General features: G+C 43.7%; 1 protein-coding gene across 3 annotated transcripts in view; it reads right to left on the bottom strand.

Annotated features, from left to right (window-relative positions):
* RGS14 (regulator of G protein signaling 14) overlaps positions 1–21,500 on the bottom strand; it is a 29,257-nt gene extending 7,757 nt beyond the window's left edge. For all 3 annotated transcript variants that reach the window (XM_083352946.1, XM_083352948.1, XM_083352947.1), the window contains exons 1-12: positions 21,366–21,500; positions 15,105–15,126; positions 13,773–13,927; positions 13,284–13,376; positions 12,221–12,364; positions 11,834–11,983; positions 11,598–11,718; positions 11,364–11,482; positions 7,816–8,019; positions 2,915–2,991; positions 1,021–1,147; positions 65–146 (exon numbers count right to left, since the gene is read on the bottom strand). In XM_083352946.1, coding sequence (XP_083209072.1) covers positions 65–146; positions 1,021–1,147; positions 2,915–2,991; positions 7,816–8,019; positions 11,364–11,482; positions 11,598–11,718; positions 11,834–11,983; positions 12,221–12,364; positions 13,284–13,376; positions 13,773–13,927; positions 15,105–15,126; positions 21,366–21,410 — 1,339 coding nt within the window. In that variant the 5' untranslated portion in view covers positions 21,411–21,500. The remainder of the gene's footprint in view (positions 1–64; positions 147–1,020; positions 1,148–2,914; positions 2,992–7,815; positions 8,020–11,363; positions 11,483–11,597; positions 11,719–11,833; positions 11,984–12,220; positions 12,365–13,283; positions 13,377–13,772; positions 13,928–15,104; positions 15,127–21,365) is intronic.
* Between the last annotated feature and the right edge of the window lie 3,097 nt (positions 21,501–24,597).

The following is a 24,597-nucleotide window of genomic DNA, read 5'->3' as shown; positions in this document are numbered from 1 at the left end:
AATTAATCTGGCTTGGGAGTTACAATCCTACATAAATAATCATGTTCCTTTGAGCATCACATACCTGCATCTGAATCTAGAACAAGCTTCTGAGCAGCCACTGCACAAACCTTCTCTTCCAACTTCAAAGTTTGGAGTTCCCCAGACTGCAGAGAGAGAACAAAGTTAACAGATTTAAAAAAAGCCAGGATTGCCCAGGGGCAGGGAGAAGAACACAGACCCTCCCGGAAATGGTCGACCCCAACAGTAGTGTACACATACCCTGAGAGAGTGGGCACGGCTTTTCAACATAAGCTCTACAAAAATAGCCACCTGGAAATGGTAGTCCATTAAAAAGCATGGAGCCAGAGAACTTGGGCGCGTTCTTCTAACCCACAGAACAAGACAGAAGCCTACCAAGAACTCCAATCTCGGTAGCTGTCTTTTTAGCTTCACAGCTCTTATTCCTGGTAAACCAGCTTGTGGTGAGATGGGCAGCAGACAAATTTGATAAATAAATAAAGTGGAAGCAGTGTCTCTAATGCAGTTCAAGAATTGCAGAATGCAACTGGGAGCGAGCTGAAGGTCCAGAAGCAAGCAGACATGTCATATTGACAAATCCCAGCTTAGTTAAACACTACAGGTAGTCCTCGACTTACAACAGTTCATTTAGTGACCATTTGAAGTTACAATGGTATTGGGGGGGAAAGTGACTCAATGACCATTGTAGCAATCCCATGGTCATGGGATCAAAATTCAGATGCTTGGCAACTGACTCATATTTGCAGTGTCCCAGAGTTATGTGATCACTTTCTGTGACCTTCTGACAAGCAAAGTCAATGGGGAAGCCAGATTCACTTAACAACTGCGTTATTAATTTAACAACTGCAGTGGTTCACTTAATAACTGTGGCAAGAAAGGTCATTAAATTGGGTAAAACTCACTTGTCTTGCTTAGCAACAGACATCTGCGGGCCGACTGTGTTGTAATTCTAGGACTACCCATATTTACACATTTAACCTATTTCATGATGGTTCTCACCCGTTTGAGTGACACTTGTTTAATATCAAGACTGTATTTGTCCAAGATGGGCTGCAATGCTTCTTGCAAGGTTTTAGTCGATTTTGCCAGAATGCGGACTGTCTTATTGATAGGTATAATGTGCAGACTGTAAAAAGAAAGGATCAGGTTGAGGAGAGATAGGACTGGAGAAAAAAAGGTTTATCTAGTGGTTGCTAAGAGTCAACATCAACTTGATAGCACAAAATGAAGAAAAAAAACCCCACTATAAATATTTTAAATGGGTATAACACATTACATACGTCATAGCCAAATCGCAGCCATCTTTTGCATCGCCTCAATCCTTCCTGACTTCTATGTGCCTATTTACAATTCATGGTAAATACAAAGGAAAATGAGAAAGCAGCTTAGGAAAGGGGCAGAAATGGCATCTCCAACTGCAGGTGTATATATGAACACAGCAGGAAGAAAAACCGTCATATGCCGTAGATCTACTGAAATGAATTATGAGCTCTGAATTATTTATAGTGGCATAGACATTGATGCTAAAATGGTCACATACCCGGGGGGGAAATAGCATGTCATAGACAGAGTAGCACAGATAGTGGATTTCGGGGCTGTTAACCTTCAACCACTAAAGGCTTTTTCTAGTTTGCGCACAACCAGAAATACTGCAATAGCAATAGCACTTAGACTTAAATACCGCTTCACAGTGCTTTACAGCCCTGTCTAAGCAGTTAACAGAGCCAGCATATTGCGGGCCCCCCCAACAATCTGGGTCCTCATTTTACCGACCTCGGAAGGATGGGAGGCTGAGTCAGCCTTGAGCTGGTCAAGATCGACCTCCTGGTGTGTAGGCACAATTAGTCTGCAAATGGTATATTCTAACCACTGCACTGCCACGGCTCTTACAAAACACAAACATTTCTTGGTGTGGATCTTCAACCCATGCGTGAGACATCTGAAGTTATTTTTAGGTGAGATGTCTATTGGCCACATGAAGTTGGTGAGGGCACAACCCTTCCCTCCAGACCCCAAGCACTCCTCTGTACCACTATTCTCCTCCCTGCTCTTCCTTGTGGAAATTGTTGAGAGGTGGCTGGTTTTATTTATTTTTTTATTTAATTTCTATGCCACCCGTCTCATTAATGCAGTGGACTCTGGGCAGCTTTAAGTTTTAAAAGGACTGCGTTTTCTTACTTGTGAACACCGGTTTATTCCTATATGCCTCAACAAGTCTGTTTGCTGTTCGGTGGACTTGGGAGAACAGACCTGTAACCTCCTGGTCTGCCAGGCACAGTAAACAAGAGAGCCAGGCCAAGGCATTTTCCTTATCCTGAAACCCCATCCCAATGCCAGCCTCCCATTCCCTGTGGTGACTGATGGATGGATTCCCTCTGACTTCAGTGAGTGGGAGGGCACCATAATCGGTGTGATTAAGCAACTACTTTGTTTAACCTGCGTTGCACACCCGAAATCAGGAGACCATTATTTGTTGGTCAGCCAAAACAGAAATAACAGCTGTGTGATAGAGACTGGCAAAGGAAATAGAAAATGTTGTGCCAGGGTGGGGTTATTGCTGTTGTTGCTGCTTGCCAACTCAAATTGAAGCGAATAATGCTTTAATTCAGCAACGAGAGAAGACTCTAAGTCTACTTTCTCAACTATCAGTACCAAAATGAAGGAAAGGCAACTTAAGCTCACTTTTAGTTCAGCCACATACAATCCATAATGAGTACTATTGAACTGCTGCATCCATGTAGCCCCCCCCCCCAAAACAGCAAAAGAGTTGGTTTAATCCGTGTTGTAAAAACAAATGGATCACTCTTCTGGGGCAGGAATTCTGAGCCTCATCTTAAGAAAGATGAAGCAAAGCCAACCCAGAACAGAAGGAGTCTTCAGAGATCACACTCACTCAAAGTTGACCCTGATATCCAGCTTCACCTCCTGGTCCATCAGTACTAAACTCTCCTGGTTCAATGCCAGCGGCTTCTGCGAAAGGCCAAAGAAATACTGAAATATCGATACAGTGCAAAGAAAGAACAGTGGTGTAAGAATAGAAATGCTTGTTAATGTATGATATGATTCTACATTGCCCACAGACTAATACGTTACAGCTGGTCCTTGATGTGGGTCATTTAACCTCCATCTGAAGTTACAACTGTCCTGAAAAAAGTGACAACTGGTTCTTGCACTTACAATTGTCACAGCATCCCTACAGCCACACGCTCAAAATTTGGTCACTCAATGATCAGCATGAATTTATCATGGCTGCAGTGACCCAGGGTCTCAAGATTGCCATTTATGACTTTCCCAACAAAATCGATGAGGAGAGCTAGATTCACTCAATGACCATGTGATTCATTTAACAGCCATGGCAAAAAAAGGTTGTAAAATCGTGGAAACTCACTTAATAACTGCATTTCTTAGCAATGCACATTCTGGTCTCAATTGTGGTTATACGGTAAGTCTAAGGACTGTTTGTATGAAACTATTAAGATCATTGATGCAATTCTAGGAAAATAGCTTTTCAAAAATCTGCAAATCATACTGGGGAGAGATTTTTAAAATTGTAGTAGGATTAAAAATGTTTCTAAACTAAAAGAAAGATAAAAATATTATTAATCAGGAATATTTTGATACTAATATTCTTTGAAAACTGAAATTACTTGTCAATTTCACCTAATATATGCATGTTATATAATCGTCTGTGAACTAAAAATCATTTGCCCAATATAAATATGCTTTGGAAAAAATGTACAATCACGTTGGATATCTGAATTATAGATATCTGGATATATATATTTTTTTCTCCAGCCCTTTCAAAGAGGAAAAACAATAAAGCTGTATGAATTTAAAAGACACTGAAACTATATATCAATTTAAGCCTAGACAAAACCAAGATAGTTCTTGAAATGAATTCAATTTCATTTGAACAATATTTATTTGTCTGGCTTGCTAACAATATGTGTTACTTGAATAGATGCTAGAGAATATAACTACTATCTCTAGTTAAAAGGGACTCCAGTGACCTATCTTCATAAGCCAACTAGGCAATTAGAAGCTATATAGAACATAGAAATAGAAGTTATATAAAATATATTGATTAAAACCCTAGTACTCCCAACTGGCATGGCCAATGGTGAAGCTGTTGTGATTCAGGGTCAGCCTGTGGGTTCGGCAGTTGGGTCAGACGACTCAGAGGAGGAGGGGGGTGTTGAAGACCTTGCTGAGGGGGTTGAAGATCTTGCTGATGAGAGCCCTCAGCCAGGCCCCTCCCACTTGGTCACCACGGAGACCCAGCTGTGTGAGCCTGACAGCGTGGATGAAGATGACCCACAGCTGGCCCTGTTCAAGGACGCCCGACGCAGGAGGCAGTCAATTAGGAGTAAACAGAGGAAGGCAATGGGGCTCCTCGGAAGGAGGCAGAGAGAAGCCACGCCCTGAACTCTATATAAGGGGAATGTGTGGGAGGGCTGGTTTGCTGAAGGCAACTGCTTGGATAGTTCCTGTTTCTTAAAGCTCCTGTTTCTTGGTTTGTCTTGTTCCGTTTGTTTTTGTAGCAATAAATTTGGCAGGCGTAATTCCAGCCTCTTGCCTTCTTGTAAAAGGGGTTGTCCCTGCCTTTTCTGCAGGGCCGGTAGCAGGCTGGTACAGAACAGAAGCATACTGGAAATTGTGATGAACAATCTCTGAGGGCCAACATTCCTTAGCCCTGTTTAATTTAATTTAATAATTTGATTTCTATACCGCCCTTCTCCCGAAGGACTCAGGGCGGTGAACAGGGCAATACACAATAAAAATATTATACAAAAATTAAAAAGTCATTAAACATTATGCCCTTAAAATTAATACATATTACAATTAAAACTATTTATAAAAGCCCAACCCCATCCCATCAGACCAGGCCAGCTTGTTCGAAAAAGAAAGTTTTGAGATCACGCCGGAAGGAGCGAAGGTCGGGGGCCATCCGGAGCTCAACCGGTAAGCTGCTCCAAAGGTTTGGCGCGCCCACAGAGAACGCACTCCCCCTGGGGGTCACTAATCGGCATTCTTTGATCGGTGGCACCCTGAGGAGGCCCTCTCTGTGGGAGCGCACTGGACGGAGGGAAGTTGACGCCGGCCGCAGGTGTTGCTGTAGGTAATCCGGACCCATGCCATGAAGGGCTTTGTAAGTCATCACTAACACCTTGAACCTCACCCGGAGAGCAACATGTGTAACATGGGAGTATCGGGAAACTCCCAAGACAACTCGCGCGGCCGCATTCTGCACCAGCTGGAGTCTCCGGGTGGACCTCAAGGGCAGCCCCATGTAGAGAGCATTACAGTAGTCTAGACGAGAGGTCACGAGCGCATGAGTGACTGTGCGCAAGGCATCCCGGTCTAGATAGGGCCGCAACTGGCGCACCAGGCGAACCTGGGCAAAGGCCCCCCTAGTCACAGCTCCAATATGCTCTTCCAAAGAGAGCTGTGAATCTAGAAGGACCCCCAAGTTGCGGGCCCTATCTACGGGGGGTAATAACTCACCCCCCATGGCCAATGATGGGATAATCGGAATTTCCCGGGATGCCGGCACGAACAGCCACTCAGTCTTGTCAGGGTTGAGTCGAAGCCTGTTCCTCCCCATCCAGACCCGAACTGCCTCCAGGCAACGGGACATCACGTCGAGGGCATCGCTGGGGTGGTTTGGAGTAGAAATAAAAAGTTGGGTATCATCAGCATATTGGTGATACCCAACTCCAAAACCACGAATGATCTCACCCAGCGGCTTCATATAGAGGTTGAACAGGAGAGGCGAGAGAACCGATCCCTGAGGAACTCCACAAATGAGAGGTCTCAAGGTCGATCTCTGCCCCCCTGCCAACACCGACTGCGAACGTCCCAGAAGGTAAGAGGAGAACCACTGGAGAACTGTGCCTCCCACTCCTAACCCTCTGAGACGCCGCAGCAGGATACCATGGTCGATGGTATCAAAAGCCGCTGAGAGGTCTAAAAGGACTAGGACAGAGGAGCAACCCCTGTCCCGAGCCCGCCAGAGATCATTCACCAGCGCGACCAATGCCGTTTCCGTGCTGTACCCGAGCCTGAAACCCGATTGGTACGGGTCTAGGTAGTCAGCTTCATCCAAGAACAAAGGGAGCTGCTGCGCCACCACGCTCTCAACAACCTTCGCCAAAAAGCGAAGGTTGGAGACTGGACGATAGTTGTTTAAAATTGCTGGGTCCAAGGCAGGCTTCTTGAGGAGGGGTCTCACCACCGCCTCCTTCAAGGCGGAGGGAAAACTACCCTGACTCAAAGAGGCAGTAATCACTGCTTGGAGCCAGCCTCGTGTCCCATCCCGAGCTGCATAAGTCAGCCAGGATGGGCACGGGTCCAACAAACACGTGGTGGAGCTCAGCTTCCCCATGATCTTGTCCACTTCTTCAGGAGTCACAGGATCGAACTCTTCCCAGATTAAATCGACAAGGCCGCCCGTATCCTCTTCGTCAGACTCTGCCCAGTCGGAGTCCAAACCGGTCCGGATCCGAGCGATTTTGTCCGACAGAAATCGGCTAAATTCCTCGGCTCGACCTTGCAAGGGTTCCTCCCTCACCTTCTGATTAAGAAGAGAGCGAGTTACCCTAAACAGGGCGGCCGGGCAATTATCTGCGGACGCGATGAGGGTGGCAAAGTGGTTAGACCTAGCCACCCTCAACGCTGCGAGATAAGTTCTCGTAAACGACCTTAGTCGTAACCGGTCGGATTCGGATCGGCTGGACCTCCAACAGCTCTCTAGGCCCCGTCTCCGACGCTTCATCTCACGGAGCTCCATGGAGAACCATGGGGCCCGTTGGGATCTGCGTCGGGTCAAGGGCTGCATGGGTACAACTTGGTCGAGTGACTCTGTGGCTGCCCTTTCCCAGGCTTCCACTAAGGCATAGACCAAGCTGTGAGCAAAGGAGGCAGGTGGGGGCCCAAGTGCCGTTTGGAACCGCTCAGGGTCCATAAGGAACCTAGGGCGGAACCATCTTGTTGGCTCAGCAACCCCACGACAGGGAGTGGCAAAACGGAAGACCATCCGCAGGAGATGATGATCGGTCCATGACAGGGGTGAATTAATTGGGGAACCCCCCCCCCAAGATCATCTAACCACCGTCCGGATAGAAAAACCAGATCGAGCGTGTGACCCCCCCCCCCCGTGAGTTGGGCCCAGAATAACCTGCTTCAGGTCCATGGCCGTCATGGAAGCCATGAACTCCCGAGCTAACTCAGATGATCCCCCCAGGGATGGTAGGTTGAAGTCACCCAAAACAATAAGTTTGGGGAACTCAACCACCAACCCTGAGAGGATATCGAGAAGCTCAGGCAGGGCTGCTGCCACGTGTCTAGGTGAAACGTACACCAGCAGCAAGCCCAACTGAGCTCTGTGGCCACATCTCAGGAGGAGGGACTCACACCCGGCTATCTGCATAGGACTAAGAAATAGAATTTCAGGGAAAGCTCAGCCAATAACAGTGAACTCTCAATCCAACAGGGAATTACCCCAATTTACACCCAAAGCCCAATTTCTGCTCAATTAAATTAGATAAAGTAAATAAATATTGCATTTGGAGATTAGAAGTAAATTGGCTTAAAGTGAATTTGAGACCACGGTATATTTTTTGTTTATAATTTCTGAATTCGCAACTTTAGTTATGATGCTACCTCGGTATATAATGAGAGAGATTACAAATGCTCCAATCTAAATTTTACCTAGAAAAATCCCTTTCTCTTAGTTTTCTAAAGTGCTATTCTTCCCTTAATGCTTCCTTTTTGCTTAAAACAAATTGGACCTACCTTTTCACTTCCCATAAGGTAGATCTTTACATCCGGTAAATTGAGGCCACGACGTTGACAAACTCCAGCCAGCATCTCCTGGATAGAGAGGCCAGAACGTACTGGGGCCAGAGATGCAGTCCCATCAGGCAGATAAATGCAACAATATTTAATGGGATGGTTCTGACTGTCAGATTCTGAGCCAGTCAGACTCTTCCTGTGGTTCTGTAGAGAAGAGAACTTATCACATTCAATTTCCTTTACTAACCTACGACAATCTCAACCTGAAAGTTCAGTGTCCACAACCGACAATTACTTGAGATCAAAGATCAGTAATATTGTATATCTATCAATGCATGCACTTATGGTAGGTGTGAGCTTGGTGAGGTTTTTATCCAAACCTGCAATTAAAAAAAAATACATATGCTTTTTTCCCCTTCCTGTTCACCTGGAAGACCTGAAAGACCAAGTTAGGGACAGATCATTGTGGAGGAAAAAAAATCTATCTCTATGGTTGCTAAGAGTTGACAGTGATTTGATGGCACATACAGTAATGAATCAAAACTCTTCTCTCAATTGCTCTCTCTTTAGAGAGAGAATGAGATGATAGTAGGACTTCGGGCCACAATTAAGATACAAGTTTTAAAGAAAATTCCTTATGGATTTTTGGTGATTTGAAGCAACACAGTGAAGAAAACCTGTATATCAAGAAGAAAATCTAGTATTATAGAAAGCCTGACGTATCAAAAAAAAAGTCCAGATATTCCCACTGTACATAGTGACCAATAACATTGCTTGAAGGAACTCAATAAGCACAAACTATTTCCTATTATTCCTCATCAATGCTAACCGCTGAAAACAATATTGAGAGCACTTGTACCAGCCAGTATATATATTCCTTTATAAAACCATGGAAGCCAGCAGCTGGCACTGAATCGTGAGGCAGTGATTCTCGTGGTAATTACACTTTACGCAAATATGTACATTTTCCCATTTTGAGAACATAATTGAAATGCTCCTTTCTTTCCACCACCGACAGTTTGAAGTAATTCAGCCAGAATTCTGCCAACTCAATCTACTGCCTCACTTGCTGTAAAACCATAGAACTGTCTGCTAATCTGTTTATTAGACAGTGGGAAGCATTTGCTTTCAGCTTTAGGAGCTCTACCTCTCTGAGGGAAAACTTATTACTATCAGCTACCATGGTAGAAAGGGACGCGGTGGCTCAGTGGGTTAGGACGCTGAGCTTGTCGATCAGATGGTCGGCACTTTGGTGGGTCGAATCCTGAGTGCCGCGTAACAGAGTGAGCGCCTATTACTCGTCCCAGCTTCTGCCAACCTAGCAGTTCGAAAGCACGTAAAAATGCAAGTAGGAAAATAGGGACCACTACGGTGGGAAGGTAACAGCGTTCCGTGCGCCTTTGGCATCTAGTCATGCCGGCCACATGACCATGGAGACATCCTCAGACAAGCGCTGGCCCTTCGGCTTTGAAAGGGAGATGAGAACCGGCCCCTAGAGTCGGAAACGACTAGCACGCATGTGCGGGGGAACCTTTACCTTTACCATGGTAGATGGGGATGTGAACAGAATGTTTGATTCTTTATTTGCACGGTAGGCATACCTCGAAGAAATAACCACCTACAACCAAGAAGCAAGGTTTTTTTTGTATTTGTTTTTTGCTCTCAAGGATAATTTATTTGGAAAAGACTTTGACAATACTGTATAAGGCTCTACCTGGCATCTCTGGCCATTCCAGAGACAGTGTTGAACTTGTCTCACTACGTAAAATTAATATGCTTGGAAAACAAAATTAGCATCTTTCTTGCACCAAAACGTGCTTGTGCTTTTTTGTTTTTTTGAAAGTGGAACAAAGCTAGAACTTGACACTCTTTTTCCTTCTCAAATTACAGTACATGGAAAGCCTTTTTCCCCCCTGCCATTCCTTCTGGGGCTCGGGGAAGAAACAGAGTGAGCAAGTAGCAAAGAAATCACTGCCAAAAGCAGGAGTTGCAACCATAGAATTGCCTCTTTAACTTGCCCCTTGGGGGCGGTCGGAGGAAACAAGCAGTGTGAATGGGTGACAGAATAGAGAAGGGTGAGGGGTGACATGATAGCAGTGTTCCAATATCTCAGGGGCTGCCACAAAGAAGAGGGAGTCAGGCTATTCTCCAGAGTGCCCAAAGGCAGGACAAAAAGCAACAGATGGAAACTAGTCAAGGAGAGAAGCAACCTAGAACTAAGGAGAAACTTCCTGACAGTTAGAACAACTAACCAGTGGAACAACCTGCCTCCAGAGGTGGTGAATGCTCCAACACTGGAAGTTTTTAAGAAGAGACTGGACAGCCATTTGTCTGAGCAGGGGGTTGGACTAGATGACCTCCAAGGTCCCTTCCAACTTCTTCTTCTTCTTATAATATTATTAGTATTAGTATTATTAATATTATTATTATTAATTATTATTATTATTATTTTGCTAACAATGATGGAATGGGACCTGGGGCAGGAATACAGGTTGCACCTTACAAATATTTTCCTGCCCGGTCTCATACCTTTTGCCATCCATAATTGTGACAGCTCTACCACTGCTTCAGTCTTCTTCCTTGCCTGCCTGGAGCATGGCTTTGTAGATGGCTGCATGGCCATGATAACTGTAGAAGCATTCCGGCCCAGGTTGACCCAATTCCTAGCACTGGTCCCATCCCCCTTCATTCATTGCGGCCTTGACCGTAAAAAATGGGGAGCCTATCATTTCATTTGGGAGGCAGGGAAGCCAGGAACGTTTCCCCTCATAATTGGAACACAGAATTTGGGGCAGCTGACCAGAATACACAAAACATGTTCTAGAAACATGGGAGGCTGTACTGTAGGTGTGTCTGGGTGTACGTGCAAAAAAGGAATTTGATTATGGGAAAAGCAACAATAGCTCAGGGCAGAGTATTGACTGAATGATGACATACAGTCTGCAATCTCCTAATAGTCAACTGGAAGGAACACTGGCTGATTTATGGCGATCTCAATGCCTGCCTCAGCATTTCAAGCTTAGCGATTAATGGCCATCTTCCCGATGATGTGGATAGATTTGTTTGGAAACAGGGCGGGAAGCTGCTGTGTCAAAGAGCACAAAGTGGTTTCCAATACATCATCCAGCTTTTTAGAATTCTGCAGTATTCTCCTCTGGATAATTTCATTCTCCGCTTTTATTTTATTGGCCATAATGTCCAGGAGAAGGGCTGTTTTTCCACCAACTGAGAACCCTCTGGCATTCTAAGTAACAACTTTCCAACAGTTTCAAGATAGGGCAGCCTTGAGCGAGGCTTAGAGAGAGGCTGCAGCCATGAAAACGCCAGCATGCTCTCAGCAGCAATTGCAGAGATCTCTACTTTGTAGAGAACTCCTCCACACAGCACAGTTATAGCCTATTATAGACAGAGTGTGGAGGCTGGGTAGAACCTATGATGTAACAGGCATGGTATACTGTTAAGCAAGAGCCAAGCGCCCACATTGCAACAAACAGAGCAGAGAATATTTTCACAAGCTGCAGCTCAAAATCGAGCTAAACGCTACTCACCTCTGCCTGCAAGCCACTGGTTGCATAAGATAGAAAGCCCAGGTCCAGACTAGCTGAGGAATTCAAAGAGCCTTGGGATTCACGCCAGGGGGTTGGTCCCTCACCACCATTTCTCTCCTCTAGGACAGATAGTTAGCCAGGAGTTAGGACTTTGGAGAATACTTGGCCAATTATTAAGCATTCCTGTTCTGTCACCTCCTTCAGCAGTATCCCTACTTTCAGCTTTGAACTCACCTCCCCAGGGACGGTCCCTCCGGTCTCCTTTCCGAAAGGATCTCCGAGGACTCCTCCCAGCCAGGTTGCCAGCTAGCTCCACTCCTAGAGGTAGTGATTTCCCTGCCTTTAGTTTTGTTTTCTAAAAGAAAACCAGAGAGTTTAAGAGCTCTTAGATCTATTGCACTTGCTTAAGAGGCATTCCCAAATCCCTCCAAATCACACCATCTTCTAGGCGGGAAGTAAAAGCTTCCCACCTTACTATGTTCGGTGGGTGGGCTGCCAGTCTGAGAGTTGGATCTCAGTTCTGGCAAGGCCTGCCCTCGGCTTTCCGCCTTTGCACATGCTTGGTACAATGCAGACTTGACAAAACGTGCGTAGCTGTCAAATTTCATCAGGTTGAAAATCTGAAAGAAGCAAAGTTGAGTATCATTAGCGTCTCTCAAGCAGAACCCCCTTGGCACTTAGGTGACTTATATTCCATTATATTCTGAATAAGAAGTATACGTAATTACTAATTGGGGAGCAAATTCATAGCTGCTCTACTACTCATACCTATTATTTATTTATATCCCTCTTTTATTATTTTTTATAAACGTGTCTCTTACGTTGGATATCAGCTAGCAGACGTGGACTGTTCTCACCTGCAGTTGCTGGACATGAAACATGTCAGGAGTGGGAGTGGACAACACCTCTTCACCAATCCAGGCCTGTTTGTCAATGTTCACTGGGTTTACTGAATGACTTGACAGAAACTCATCATAGATCTTCCTAGCTTCCTGAGCCAGCTAGAAAGAAAGTACATGGAGGGAGAATCACAATACCACAATAGCAAAGAACAGAAATATCCAGGCCAGCTGCAGTAATCAACATTGCTTGTATTTTCTCCCTAAAAACATGATATATAGAGAGAACCATCTGGGTGCTCTATTCATCTCACAGGTTAGTGTGCTTTCAATGGTTCTAAACACACACACACAAAAATAAAGAAATATGAATGCTATTCATTTGGGTGAAAAATTCAACAAGAGTTCTTTCCTTTCTTGCCTCCATACATCTCTCCCATGCTTTAGGAAAAAAAGCAAAATTTGTGCCAGTGTGGATACGTCAATAAATTTGAAAGGGGGGGGGGGGGAAATAATAATATATCTAAATCCAAGACCGGTTAAGTAGGATTTCCAATAACAAATGGCAGAAAATTAATACTCTGCATTGCATCCCCCCAATGATAAGGAAAAGGGAAAAATGTGGCTAAAACAAACAGAGTTCAATAATGAATATATCTTACAGAATTATTATTTTTTTCCTGGGTAAAGAATATGACTTCCCTAAATAACATATTAAATAATCATCCCTCTTTTGTCTTGTCTTCCTCCTTCTCATTATGCTTGCTGTTTATACAAAATTCTGTTCTATACAGTTTGAGGGTATGGGGCATTATATTATTCCTTGACACTGCTGTCTCTTGAGAAATCAGAGAATTATAAATCATACACAGAATTTGGTTTTATGAGGATCAAAGTCTTAATTTTATAAATTATATTCCAAATCTCATAATAAGATAAAGGTTGAATATTCCATCTATAGAATTCAAATTAGGGTCAAACATATCTCATACACTTATTCAAATTACATATATTTTCTTAGCACAGAATAAGTCCACTTATAATGCAAAATTTGGTCTTCTTATAGAAGAAGAATTCTTACCTTTTGGGTGCTATTAGCTGGTATCTGCTGAAATTGTTCACAGGCTTGCCAGAAATATACATTCTCAGCACTAAATTCCTTTTTCAGAAACTCCTGGAAAGAAAAGGATAATTTTCTATCTATTGCAACATTATCATAATCCAGAACTCTAGAACAGCCAGGTGGGGAAATCAAAGAATTCAGGTGAAACATCGTTATTATCTTTGCCCAAAGTGCAAGATCACTATATACGTATTGGGTAGCAAAATCGCCATCAGTAAACAGCTCTACTCTCTAGCAAAACAGCACAGAAGAGAGAAGAGCTGTTTCAAGGTTAAAAGGACTGGAGAGGAGATATATATATATATGGCTGCACAATTTCAGACGGCTAGAAATCATGTAGCTCCAAATACACACCATCTTAGAAGGGAAATAAAAATAAACAACAGTAAAAACGGAAGAATCTGCAGTGAGAAATCAAAGGAAACGGGAAGGTGATATGGAACTCACAGTGAAGTATGCAACACCAAGCTGGTCCTGTAGCAGTGTCTCAAAGGACTCAGCCCAGCGGGCCACGGGATGCCCCAGGGAGGGAGGGACACTCTGAGTGCACGGCAGACTGTTCACACTGTTATTACTACCCCGGCTGCCAGAGCTGTTTAACTCTGTGAAGCAGAGAAAGGTTTCAAGTCTTTCGGAGGCCTCATATCTGAAATGGTGCTATGAATCTGAACCTGCCTAAACTGGCAATTATTGAAGTACCAGGCTAAGCCAAAACATTTTTCTGTCTGAAATGACCAACAAGATGGCACCAGCTACTTCATGTACAAAGCCTACCAGATTACTAGCTGGCTCTTAATTCAATATTGGTTATGGGTTAGTGACCCTGAGTGGGATCTTTGAACATGAGCAATTTCTCTTGCTAGACGTGCTGTGTAGGCCCATAGTTAATTTCCCATGGTTGGAAATCAGAGATTTTAAGCAGAATCTCTGAGAGGCAAAGTGCCTTCTTTCCCATCTACCAGGGATCTGCTCAAAAACCACCAGTTTCTCCTGCTAATATCAGCAAGGAATTAGCATCTTCAAGGAACCACAGGGAAAAGGGGGAAAAACATGACAAAGTGCTCCATTTCTCCCAGAAACTGTTTGAAGATAGCTGATTTTCTACCGGTAAACCAGGGATTTTGAACAGAACAGAGAGAAGGGAAACCTTATTCCTGTCCCTCCCAGTGACACTGTGCAAAGATCTGGTTTATTCTTATCACTGGTGATTTGTTCATTCTCATCAGCTCATTAGTGAAGAACAAATTTCTAGCTTGATATACTAATGGTAGTATAAAACCAAGGATCTATTCCCCAGTCAAGGATCCTAGTTTGGCTGAACATTTGTTTTAGCATCTAATCCCTGAAAGTTGTTTTATGTAGTTTTCAAAGAGCCAACATTCAACTATAATGAGGGAGTATAACTGGCAATTCCCTGTTACTGTGTTTATCAACCTCAATATCAAACATATCTCCAAGTAACCAGCAAAATCCTGTGGCCATTATTACACCCTGTCTTCATAAGTCGAATAGCATTAGAAATAGAAATAGAATCTTTGGGCTGGAAGGGACCTGAGAGGTCTTCTAGTCCAACCCCCTGCTCAAGGCAGGAGACCTTATACCATCCCAGACAAATGATTATCCAATCTTTTCTTGAGAATCTCCGGTGATGAAACACCTATGACTTCTAGAGGCAAGTTTTTCCACTGATTAATTGTTCTCCCTGTCAGGAAATTTCTCCTTAATTCTAGGTACTCGATGTTACTCCCTTAAAATTACCCAGTCACATACTCCACGTACCTCCATCGGATACTGCCAGGCCCTGCAAAAGAAGGATGAGAGCAGTCAGAGTACTTTGTCAGTGACAGAGAGATTAACTCAAAAGAGGCATCATCTTTATCCTCATTGTTATTATGATATTTACACCCAGGCTTTCTGCTTAAACAAGCATGCCAACAAAAGATAAATTAGAACAAAAAACAATATAATTAAAATCACAATCAAAATCAAGACAATCAAAATCAATTTAAAACTTGAAATTTCCCAAAATAATAAACCAGTAGAGGTTAAATTATTCTCCTCCCTCAGAAACAACTTTCAAAGGAGAAGGCCCTTTTCTGCCTACCAGATAGTCAAGGTATCCCACAGAAAGGATACTTCAAAAAGGCCATTCCTGCTGATTTAAGTCAATGGACAGGATCATAGCAAGAGATGTGGCCCATCACTAAATCAGATTCCAAATTATCTAAGACTGAAAATAAACATCTTAAACTTGCCCAGAAGGTCATTGGCACCTGCTGCAGAACCATCAATGTAAGCATTATGTCATCATCATATCCTGCCCTTCTTACTTTATTACTTTATTATTTATTGTATTCCATTTATGTGATTGCCTATTTGCTAAGCAACTCCAAGTAGCTAATGTAAAAATCCAGAAAACGGGGGGTGGGGGGGAGAAATAACACATATAAAGGCCTATAGCGCTGGGGTCAATATCAATCTCACACATATTAGCATATTATGCTGACTCTCACAGAATCCTGGCCCAATTCCTGAAGGAACTCAATTAACAGTCTGGATGCCACATTTTGCACCAACGGTGGTATCCAAAATGCATAGTTTCTTTTCCAGTATCAGATATCTTTCATATTAGTTAGCTAGATACAGAGACTTGGGAATAAGTTCAGAGAAGAGCAACTAAGAAGATCAAAGGCCTGGAGACTAAAAATATATGAAGAACGGGTGTAGGACCTGGGTTTGACAAGTCTAAAGAAAAGAAGAAACAGGGGGTGACATGATAACAGTATTCCAGTATTTGAGGGGATGCCACCAAGAAGAGGGGGTGAAATTGTTCTCCAAAGCAACTGAGGGCAGGACAAGAAACAATGGTTGGAAACTGAGAAGCAACCTGGAATTAAGGAGAAACTTCCTAACAGTGAGGACAATTAACCAGTGGAACAGCTTGCCTCCAGGAATCGTGGGCGCTCCATCACTGGAGATTTTTAAGAAGTGACTAGACGTTCACCTGTCTGTGATGGTATAGGTTCTCCTGCTTGAACAGGGGGCTGGGCTAGAAGACCTCCAAAGTGCCTTCCAGCTTCTATTCTGTTCTGTTCTGTTCTGTTCTGTTCTGATGCAAATATAGGACGGCCTTTGAAAGAACAGTCTAAATATGCCTCATTCCATCTCCTAGGTACACATTTCTAATATGGAAATCTATGGTTTGAAAAGTTTCCTACAAGCAGTATTTTTTTTCTTTTATATTAGAGATTTGAAAGAGAATCCATGAGAATTTGACAGGCTATGGCCAGGATTACAATTCCGTAGCTTAATCCAAGGATAAAAAAAACCCTGTGTGTCGATGGCTGTACTGTATTCCTTTGGGAACAAAGTATACGTGTATAAGTGAAGGGAGACAGCGCTACATTTTTCTTTATGTATTTCTTTCAAAATGTTCTGCTTTCTTCTCAGCATGAAGCTAGCGAAAGAACATATCAGTTTTGACAAAGGCTGAAGGAATATATTACAGATTACTAAACCGGGTGCATTTTCTTGGAGCTGGTGGATTATGAATGATTAACAGATCCTATTAAAGCAAAAATGAAACTCTGATTTATCTTAATGAACATCTTTTTCCCCAGTTGCATATATTTCGTGGAAGATAGATGACAGCTGAAGGAAAATACCATCAAGAGCTGCCGAATCTATAAAGACTGGGATTTGGGGGGTGGGGGGTGGGGAAGATGTTGTAGCACTTAATTAAAATTAAAATATAATTTTAATTTTAAAAACGAATTCAATTGAGGAAGAACAGGTTTTTAACAATTGAGATGAAACTAAAAAAGCAGAAAAATGTGTTCCTTTATTCCTCTGAGCTTGAAAAATTGCCATAGAAAGTTTTTCTTTGATGGGAAATTGATAGTATGATTTTAAATATCTATTTGAAAGTGAGTTTTATTTTTGATGATGAGTAAGCATTCTCCCTATAATTTGCCTCATTGTAAATTATTTTGGAAGGGACGCGGTGGCTCAGTGGGTTAGGACGCTGAACATGTCGATCGGAAGGTCGGCAGTTTGGCGGGTCGAATCCCGAGTGCCGCGTAGCAGAGTGAGCGCCTGTTACTCGTCCCAGCTTCTGCCCACCTAGCAGTTCGAAAGCACGTAAAAATGCAAGTAGAAAAATAGGGACCACTACGGTGGGAAGGTAACAGCGTTCCGTGCGCCTTTGGCGTCTAGTCATGCCGGCCACATGACCACGGAGACGTCCTCGGACAAGCGCTGGCTCTTCGGCTATGAAACGGAGATGAGCACCGGCCCCTAGAGTCGGAAACGACTAGCACGTATGTGTGGGGGAACCTTTACCTTTACCTTTAAATTATTTATTTATTTATTTATTTATTTATTTATTTATTTATTTATTTATTATTTATTCGGTTTATATACCGCCCTACTCCCAAAGGACTCAGGGTGGTTTACAAGGCAAAATTTAAAAACAATACAATATAAAATTAAAATTAAAATAAATTAAATTAAGTCTAGCCGCAAAAATTAAAATCACAATTTAAAAACATTAAACCCCTCAGTCCAGACCAGATAGCTCAAAGAGCCAGGTTTTTAGGTCCCGGCGAAATGAACGAAGCTCGGGGGCAGTCTGGAGTTCCGTTGGCAGTTGATTCCATAGGGCAGGCGCGCCCACAGAGAACGTCCTCCCCCTGGGGATCGCTCGTCGGCAATCCTTGACCGGTGGTACCCTGAGGAGGCCCTCCCTGTGGGAGCGCACAGGACGATGGGAAATTGACGCTGGCAGCAGGTGCTCCCTTAGATAATCTGGGCCCATGCCATTTAGGGCTTTATAGGTCATCACCAGCACCTTGAATCTCACCCGGAGGGCAACTGGAAGCCAATGCAGCTCACGGAGAAGAGGTGTTACATGGGAGTATCGGGAGACTCCCATCACAACTCGCGCGGCTGCATTCTGCACCAGCTGAAGCCTCCGAGTGGTCCTCAGGGGCAGTCCCATGTAGAGAGCATTGCAGTAGTCTAGCCGGGAGGTTACAAGCGCATGGGTGACTGTGCGTAGGGCATCTCGGTCCAGATAGGGCTGTAACTGGCGCACCAGGCGAACCTGGGCAAAAGCCCCCCTGGCCATGGCTCCTATATGATCTTCCAAACTGAGCCGTGAATCCAGGAGGACGCCCAAGTTGTGGGCCCTATCAACGGGGGGTAACACCTCACCCCCCCATAGTTAACGATGGAAAAGATTGGTTAGTCTGAGATGCCGGTATCCACAGCCACTCAGTTTTGGCGGGATTGAGACGAAGCCTGTTTCTCCCCATCCAAACCCGGACCGCCTCCAGGCAACGGGACATCATGTCGAGGGCATCACTGGGTTGGTTCGGGGTGGAAAGAAAAAGCTGGGTATCATCAGCATACTGATGATACCCCACCCTGAAACCACAAATGAGCTCACCCAGCGGCTTCATATAGATGTTGAACAAGAGGGGAGAGAGGACCGACCCCTGAGGAACTCCACAAACGAGAGGCCTCGGGGCAGACCTCTGCCCTCCCATCAACACCAACTGCGAGCGGCCCAGGAGGTAGGAGGAGAACCACTGTAAAACAGTGCCCCCCACTCCCAACCCCCTGAGACGCCGCAGTAGGATACCATGGTCGATGGTATCAAAAGCCGCTGAGAGGTCTAATAGGACTAGGACAGAGGAACAACCCCTGTCCCGAGCCCGGCAGAGATCATTCACCAGCGCAACCAATGCCATCTCCGTGCTGTACCCGGTCTTGAAGCCCGATTGGTATGGGTCCAGATAATCAGTTTCCTCCAGGAACAGAGGGAGCTGAAGTGCCACCACACTCTCAACCACCTTCACAAGAAAGCGAAGGTTGGAGACCGGACGATAGTTGTTCAAAATAGCCCGGTCCAGGGCAGGCTTCTTGAGGAGGGGCCTCACCACCGCCTCCTTCAGCTAAGAAGAGGCAGCTAAGAAGGAGTGTTGTCTCTGACTGCCCTGCCTTAAGGGTCTTTGCCAGACAAAGACAATGAACAAAGATCCCTCCATTCGGGCAAAGGAAGAACAAAGGGCTCTGCCAGACAAGAAAAGACAAGCTGAAAAAGACTGAGGCGCGCGGGGGGGGGAGCAGGATTGAGGCAGCTCCAGGATGGCTTTCTTAGACTGTGTAATCTCATCTTGAACAAAAGATTGTACATCACCCGAACACTAAAACCAAATACAGACGTTCTCATTAACAAAAAATACTACTAGTTAAGAGATAAAAGGAAATAGTGCTATGGTACGGCTGTTTCTCATGCAGATTGCTTTCATGTTAAAGTCGTTTTATAAATAATATGTTTATTTTTAATAACATACATGATACTACATCTTCATTTTTGACTCACTAGAAAGGTTAGCATCAGTGTAGGAAAAGGCTTACTGCAGTTTAAAACTCCTGCTTTAAGGTGAACTGTTATGCTTCAATCATTCTTGGTATAACATATTATTATTATTATTATTATTATTATTATTATTATTATTATTATTATTATTATTATTATTATTATTATTGTATTTTACAATAACATGTAACTATTTCAATCAGGTTTTTTTATTTTGTTTTTGGGCCATCCTGTTTTACTGGTCACTGTCTATGTATTCACATGAGCAAACAGTAATAGAAGGAATACAGAATCCATATTACACAGAGGATTACCAAAACCTAGACTAGAGACATAGGTTTCCCCTACCCCTGACCCATGGTAAAAACATTCTGGTTTGTTTCCAGTGTTGCTGACAGAATTTGCAAAGTTATCACAAGACTCCTAATAGTCTGATTTCTGTTGAGGCATTTCTGCTCACATTAATCATTCTAAAAATGATTGATGAAAGTTACATAGATGGGACAAGACTAGTATCTAGATTGCAAAGGTTTGAATTACCACTAGATAATAGTGAAGAAATTGATAAAATACTAACTCTGTGTTGACATCTAATGGTCTTCTGGATTTCTGCAGCCCAAATAGGCTGCAGTAGATAGGCCTAGTGGTTACCTTCTCAGTGCCAAGGAATCCAAACTAGAACACTGTTATACTTCCATTGAAGCCCAAAGCTGTCCTTGCTGAAACTGGTCTGAGTCTATCTGAACACCAAATGATCATGGGCAAACTATATGAGGGAACTTCTTATTTTGACCTCAGTCCACTAAATCTGTGCACGGGCCATGCCAGAGGGATTTCTGTAGAGATAACACTATGAAAACATTATTGTTCATGCTTCTTCCTATTTAGCCCAGCCGGAGGCAATACCATACCCTTTCCCAAACAGCAACCTGATTGCATGAGATTCATTTACAGTAATGTCCATGTAAAAAGAGGCATTGTTGCAAAAGGTCCCCAGACAAGTCACCATAGCCTGCAGCAGCTTTTGCTGACAGCGAGAGGCTCCTGCATTCCATGAGGTCGATCCATCTAATCATCTCATTATATTCTTTCCTTTCTTTCTGTGTCTGCCAGTCATGTTCAGTTGTGCAATCTGATAACAGACTCGTGCCTGCCCGTTCTGTTTCCACAGTAGATTGTGCAGTGTAACCTGGCGAGTCTGAAAGGCACTGTGATTTCACAGCCACTCTTCAATGTGCAAAAACATGCCCCAGCTAGAGCAAAACAACAGCTGCTGTTGTTTTTCACCTTGAAAAGAGCCCTTTTTCTCTCAGATGGTTTACAAAGAAGAGGGCAAGACCACGAGGCAGCACACAAAAGAACATCCCACCGTCCCTACTGTCCCGTCCCTACCCGTCTACTACTGCAGTACTACTGCAGTAGTAGAGCCGAGCTGAATCCCTCTCACCATTCTACCTACAGCTTGGGGAGGTACGAAAACCAGGAAAGGTTTTCAACTGGCCTACGCTTCTCCCTGAAGGAAAGAGCCCCCAGATGCCAAGATCAGATTTTAGGAAGGAGCCCTTTTCATCAGGAAGACAAGCTGCTCCTTCCAATTCAAGTTGCAGCTGCTGGCCTTGCCTTTCCCCGGTAGCAGCTGAAGTATGTTCACTCACCATTCGGCCATTTTGGACAGCCAGATGTTTGGGTTTTCCCAGCATGCCTCTCGTGCGGTTGTCACAGGTAGACTTTAAAACCCAGGACCATCAGGCTGGGAGCAGCCCCTCCCTGAGGCTGCAGCCGGCCTTCAGAGCATCCCCGGCTGGGAGAGAAAGAAGGAGTGGAGCTGCCTGCCACGCTCACAGTGCAGCATTCACTACCTCTTTTCTCTACCACAGGAAGTGTCACCATGGAAACCAAAACCACAGCTCAAAATGGGGTTTGGAAGGGAGAGTCTCCTTCCTTATGAGCACAGCCCCACTGACACCTCCAGCCCAAAGCTTTGAAAATGGTCCAAGGCTGCAGCCAAAGTCTCCTTAAAGGAACCCACGCCCTGATAAGGGACCCGGAGCATCTGTGGCTGGAGCCAAGAATTTTTCTAGCACCCTCAGACACAGCCCTCGGGGGATGCAACGAACAAAGGCAAGCTCCAGCAGATACATCGAAGGCAGCAGATGAGCACAAACGCAATCGGCTGACAGGGACTGTGGCACTCTCCAAAGTCAACACACTGCCATCCAGCTAAAGATGAGCGTTTCCTCCCATTCTTCAATAGCTGCGGCTATTATGCACACAAGACAGAAAAACAAAATAGCAGAGTTGGAAAGGACCTTGGAGGTCTAGTCCAACCCCCTGCTCAAGCAGGAGACCCTATACTATTCCAGACAAGTGGCTGTCCTGAGTCTTCTTAAAAGCCTCCACTGATGGGACACCCACAACTTCTGGAGGCAACTCGTTCCACTGATGAATGGCTCTAACTGTCAGGAAAATTCTCCTTAGTTCTAGGTTGCTTCTCTCCTTGATTAGTTTCTGCCATTGTTTCTTGTCTTGCCTTCTGGTGCTTGGGAAAATAGGTTCATCCCCTCTTCTTTATGGCAGCCCCACAAATATTGGAACACTGCTATCATATCAAGAGCAAGGACAACCCTGCTGTAGCAAATTAAGGCCCTAGGAGTGGCTGAATTTTGTTGTTTTACGTATTACATTTTCTTTCTTTTTTTTTCTTCCTCTAAAAAGTTTAGGGTGGCTTAAGTGGCATAATTTGCCCTTATAACAACCTGGTAAGTTAATTAGACTAAAGAAAAAAGAGAGAGAGCCAGTTTGGTCTAGTGCAGGAGTAGGCAACCTTGGCTCTTTTATGACTCATGGACTTCAACTCCCAGAATTCCTGAGCCAGAATGGCTCAGCTTAGAAACACTCTTTCTCCTCAGCATGGCTGGCTCAGGAATTCTGGGAGTTGAAGTCCACGAGTCATAAAAGAGCCAAAGTTGCCTACCCCTGGTCTAGTGGTTAAGGCAACAGGGTAGAAAGTTCAAGTCCCACCTTAGCCATGAAAGTCAGCTGGGTGACTTTGGGTCAGTAACTCTCTCTCAGCCCAACCCACTTCACAGGGTTGTTGTTGTGAAGAAAATAGAAGAAAGAAGGTGTGTTGGATATGTTTGTCGCATTGAGTTATTTGTAAAAATAATAAAGCCGAGATACAAATACATAAACAAAAAAGTAACCACGTTTATCTGGTTGAATAAAGATTGGCATCAAGATCCCCAAAGTCCTAGTCCAATGTTCTAATCACATGCCATAGTGGGTCTCATTGGAAAAAATGGCAATCTTTAAACCAGTTTGAAACCAGTCACAAATTTACCTGTCTTTTTCTGATTTTCCCTGCCTAAAATTAAGGATTCTAATTAAGAAAACAAATAAAGAAAACAAGCTTTGCTTAGTTTTACTTGTGGTACTTCATATAACTGTTTCCCAACTTTTATGGACATCCATAATCCAATGCAAGATTGTAAAATGAATGAGAATATCTGAATATGCTCCAAACTCTTCAGGCGCAGCAAAGATTGATCACCATTTCACCTATTTGGAGTAATTCAAAATGGTGTCTCTAAAAAGTTACAATCACATCTGAGTGATGACACACATGCCATGTCATTGTTGCACAAATGGTATAATTATAGAGTGATAACATGATACCTAGTGCAAGTACATACAGTATTTGTGCAACATTCATTGCACATAACACCATGTCTTCCTTGGAGCTTCTGTGTACACACCCATGCAAATTGTACTGCAGGTCATAATGCATTACAGAACATGCAAAGGAAATACTGTAAACAATTCTAGATGGACTGCAGTGTATTAAAAAGAAAAACATTGCTTACAATGGTTAAAGAGCCCTGGTGGCTTAGTGGTTAGAATGCAGTACTACAGGCTACTTCTGCTGACTGCCGGCTGACAGCAGTTCAGCAGTTTGAGTCTCACTGGGCTCAAGGTTGACTCAGCCTTCCATCCTTCTGAGGTCGGTAAAATGAGGACTCAGATTGTTGGGGGCAATAAGCTGACTCTATAAACCGCTTAGAGAGGGCTGTAAAGCACTGTGAAGCAATATATATGTCTAAGTGCTATTCCTATTGCTATTAAATTTCTAAAATGATACTGATCGTGAGTAGCTGCTATTTAAACATAGAACAGAATCCACTAGTGTCATATTAGTTCCTTATGGCCATTTTTAAGAGGTACTATCCAACAGGAAACAAGAAGTTGCTGTTTATATATCTGCCATCACAGATGGGTTCCACCTATCTGTGGAACAACAACAACAACAACAACAATAACAACAACAACAACAACAACAATAATAATAATAATAATAATAATAATAATAATAATAATAATAATAAAGTTGGAAGGGACCTTGGAGGTCATCTAGTCCAACCCGCTGCTCAGGCAGGAAACCCTATAAGATTTCAGACAAATGACTGTCCAGTCTCTTCTTAAAAACTTCCAGTGTTGGAGCATTCACAGCTTCTGGAGGCAGGTTGTTCCACTGGTTAATTGGTCTAAACTGTCAGGAAGTTTCTCCTTAGTTCTAGGTTGCCTCTCTCTTTGGTTAGTTTCCATCCATTGCTTCTTGTCCTGCCTTCAGGTGCTTTGGAGAATAGCTTGAGTCCCTCTTCTTCATGCTCTTAGCTTATTTATTTCCCTCTATTCTTGTGACATCTGCTGCAAACAGAATCCACTTGACCCCAAATGGATACACTAAATCATTCCCAAGCAATCAGAGAAAGAAACAACAGCAGGAATTAATTCACTAACACATTTGTCTGAATTGTTAAAGGTTTGGACAATGATTGTGGGTGGTTCTCTCTCACTTGGCTATGTTTTGTATCTATATATAGCCCTTCA

This window comes from Vipera ursinii, assembly GCF_947247035.1.
Source record: "Vipera ursinii genome assembly, chromosome: 2".
In the NCBI taxonomy this organism is placed as follows: domain Eukaryota; kingdom Metazoa; phylum Chordata; class Lepidosauria; order Squamata; family Viperidae; genus Vipera; species Vipera ursinii.
Note: the sequence above shows the minus strand (reverse complement) of the source record. Positions and strands in the feature narration are given on the sequence as shown.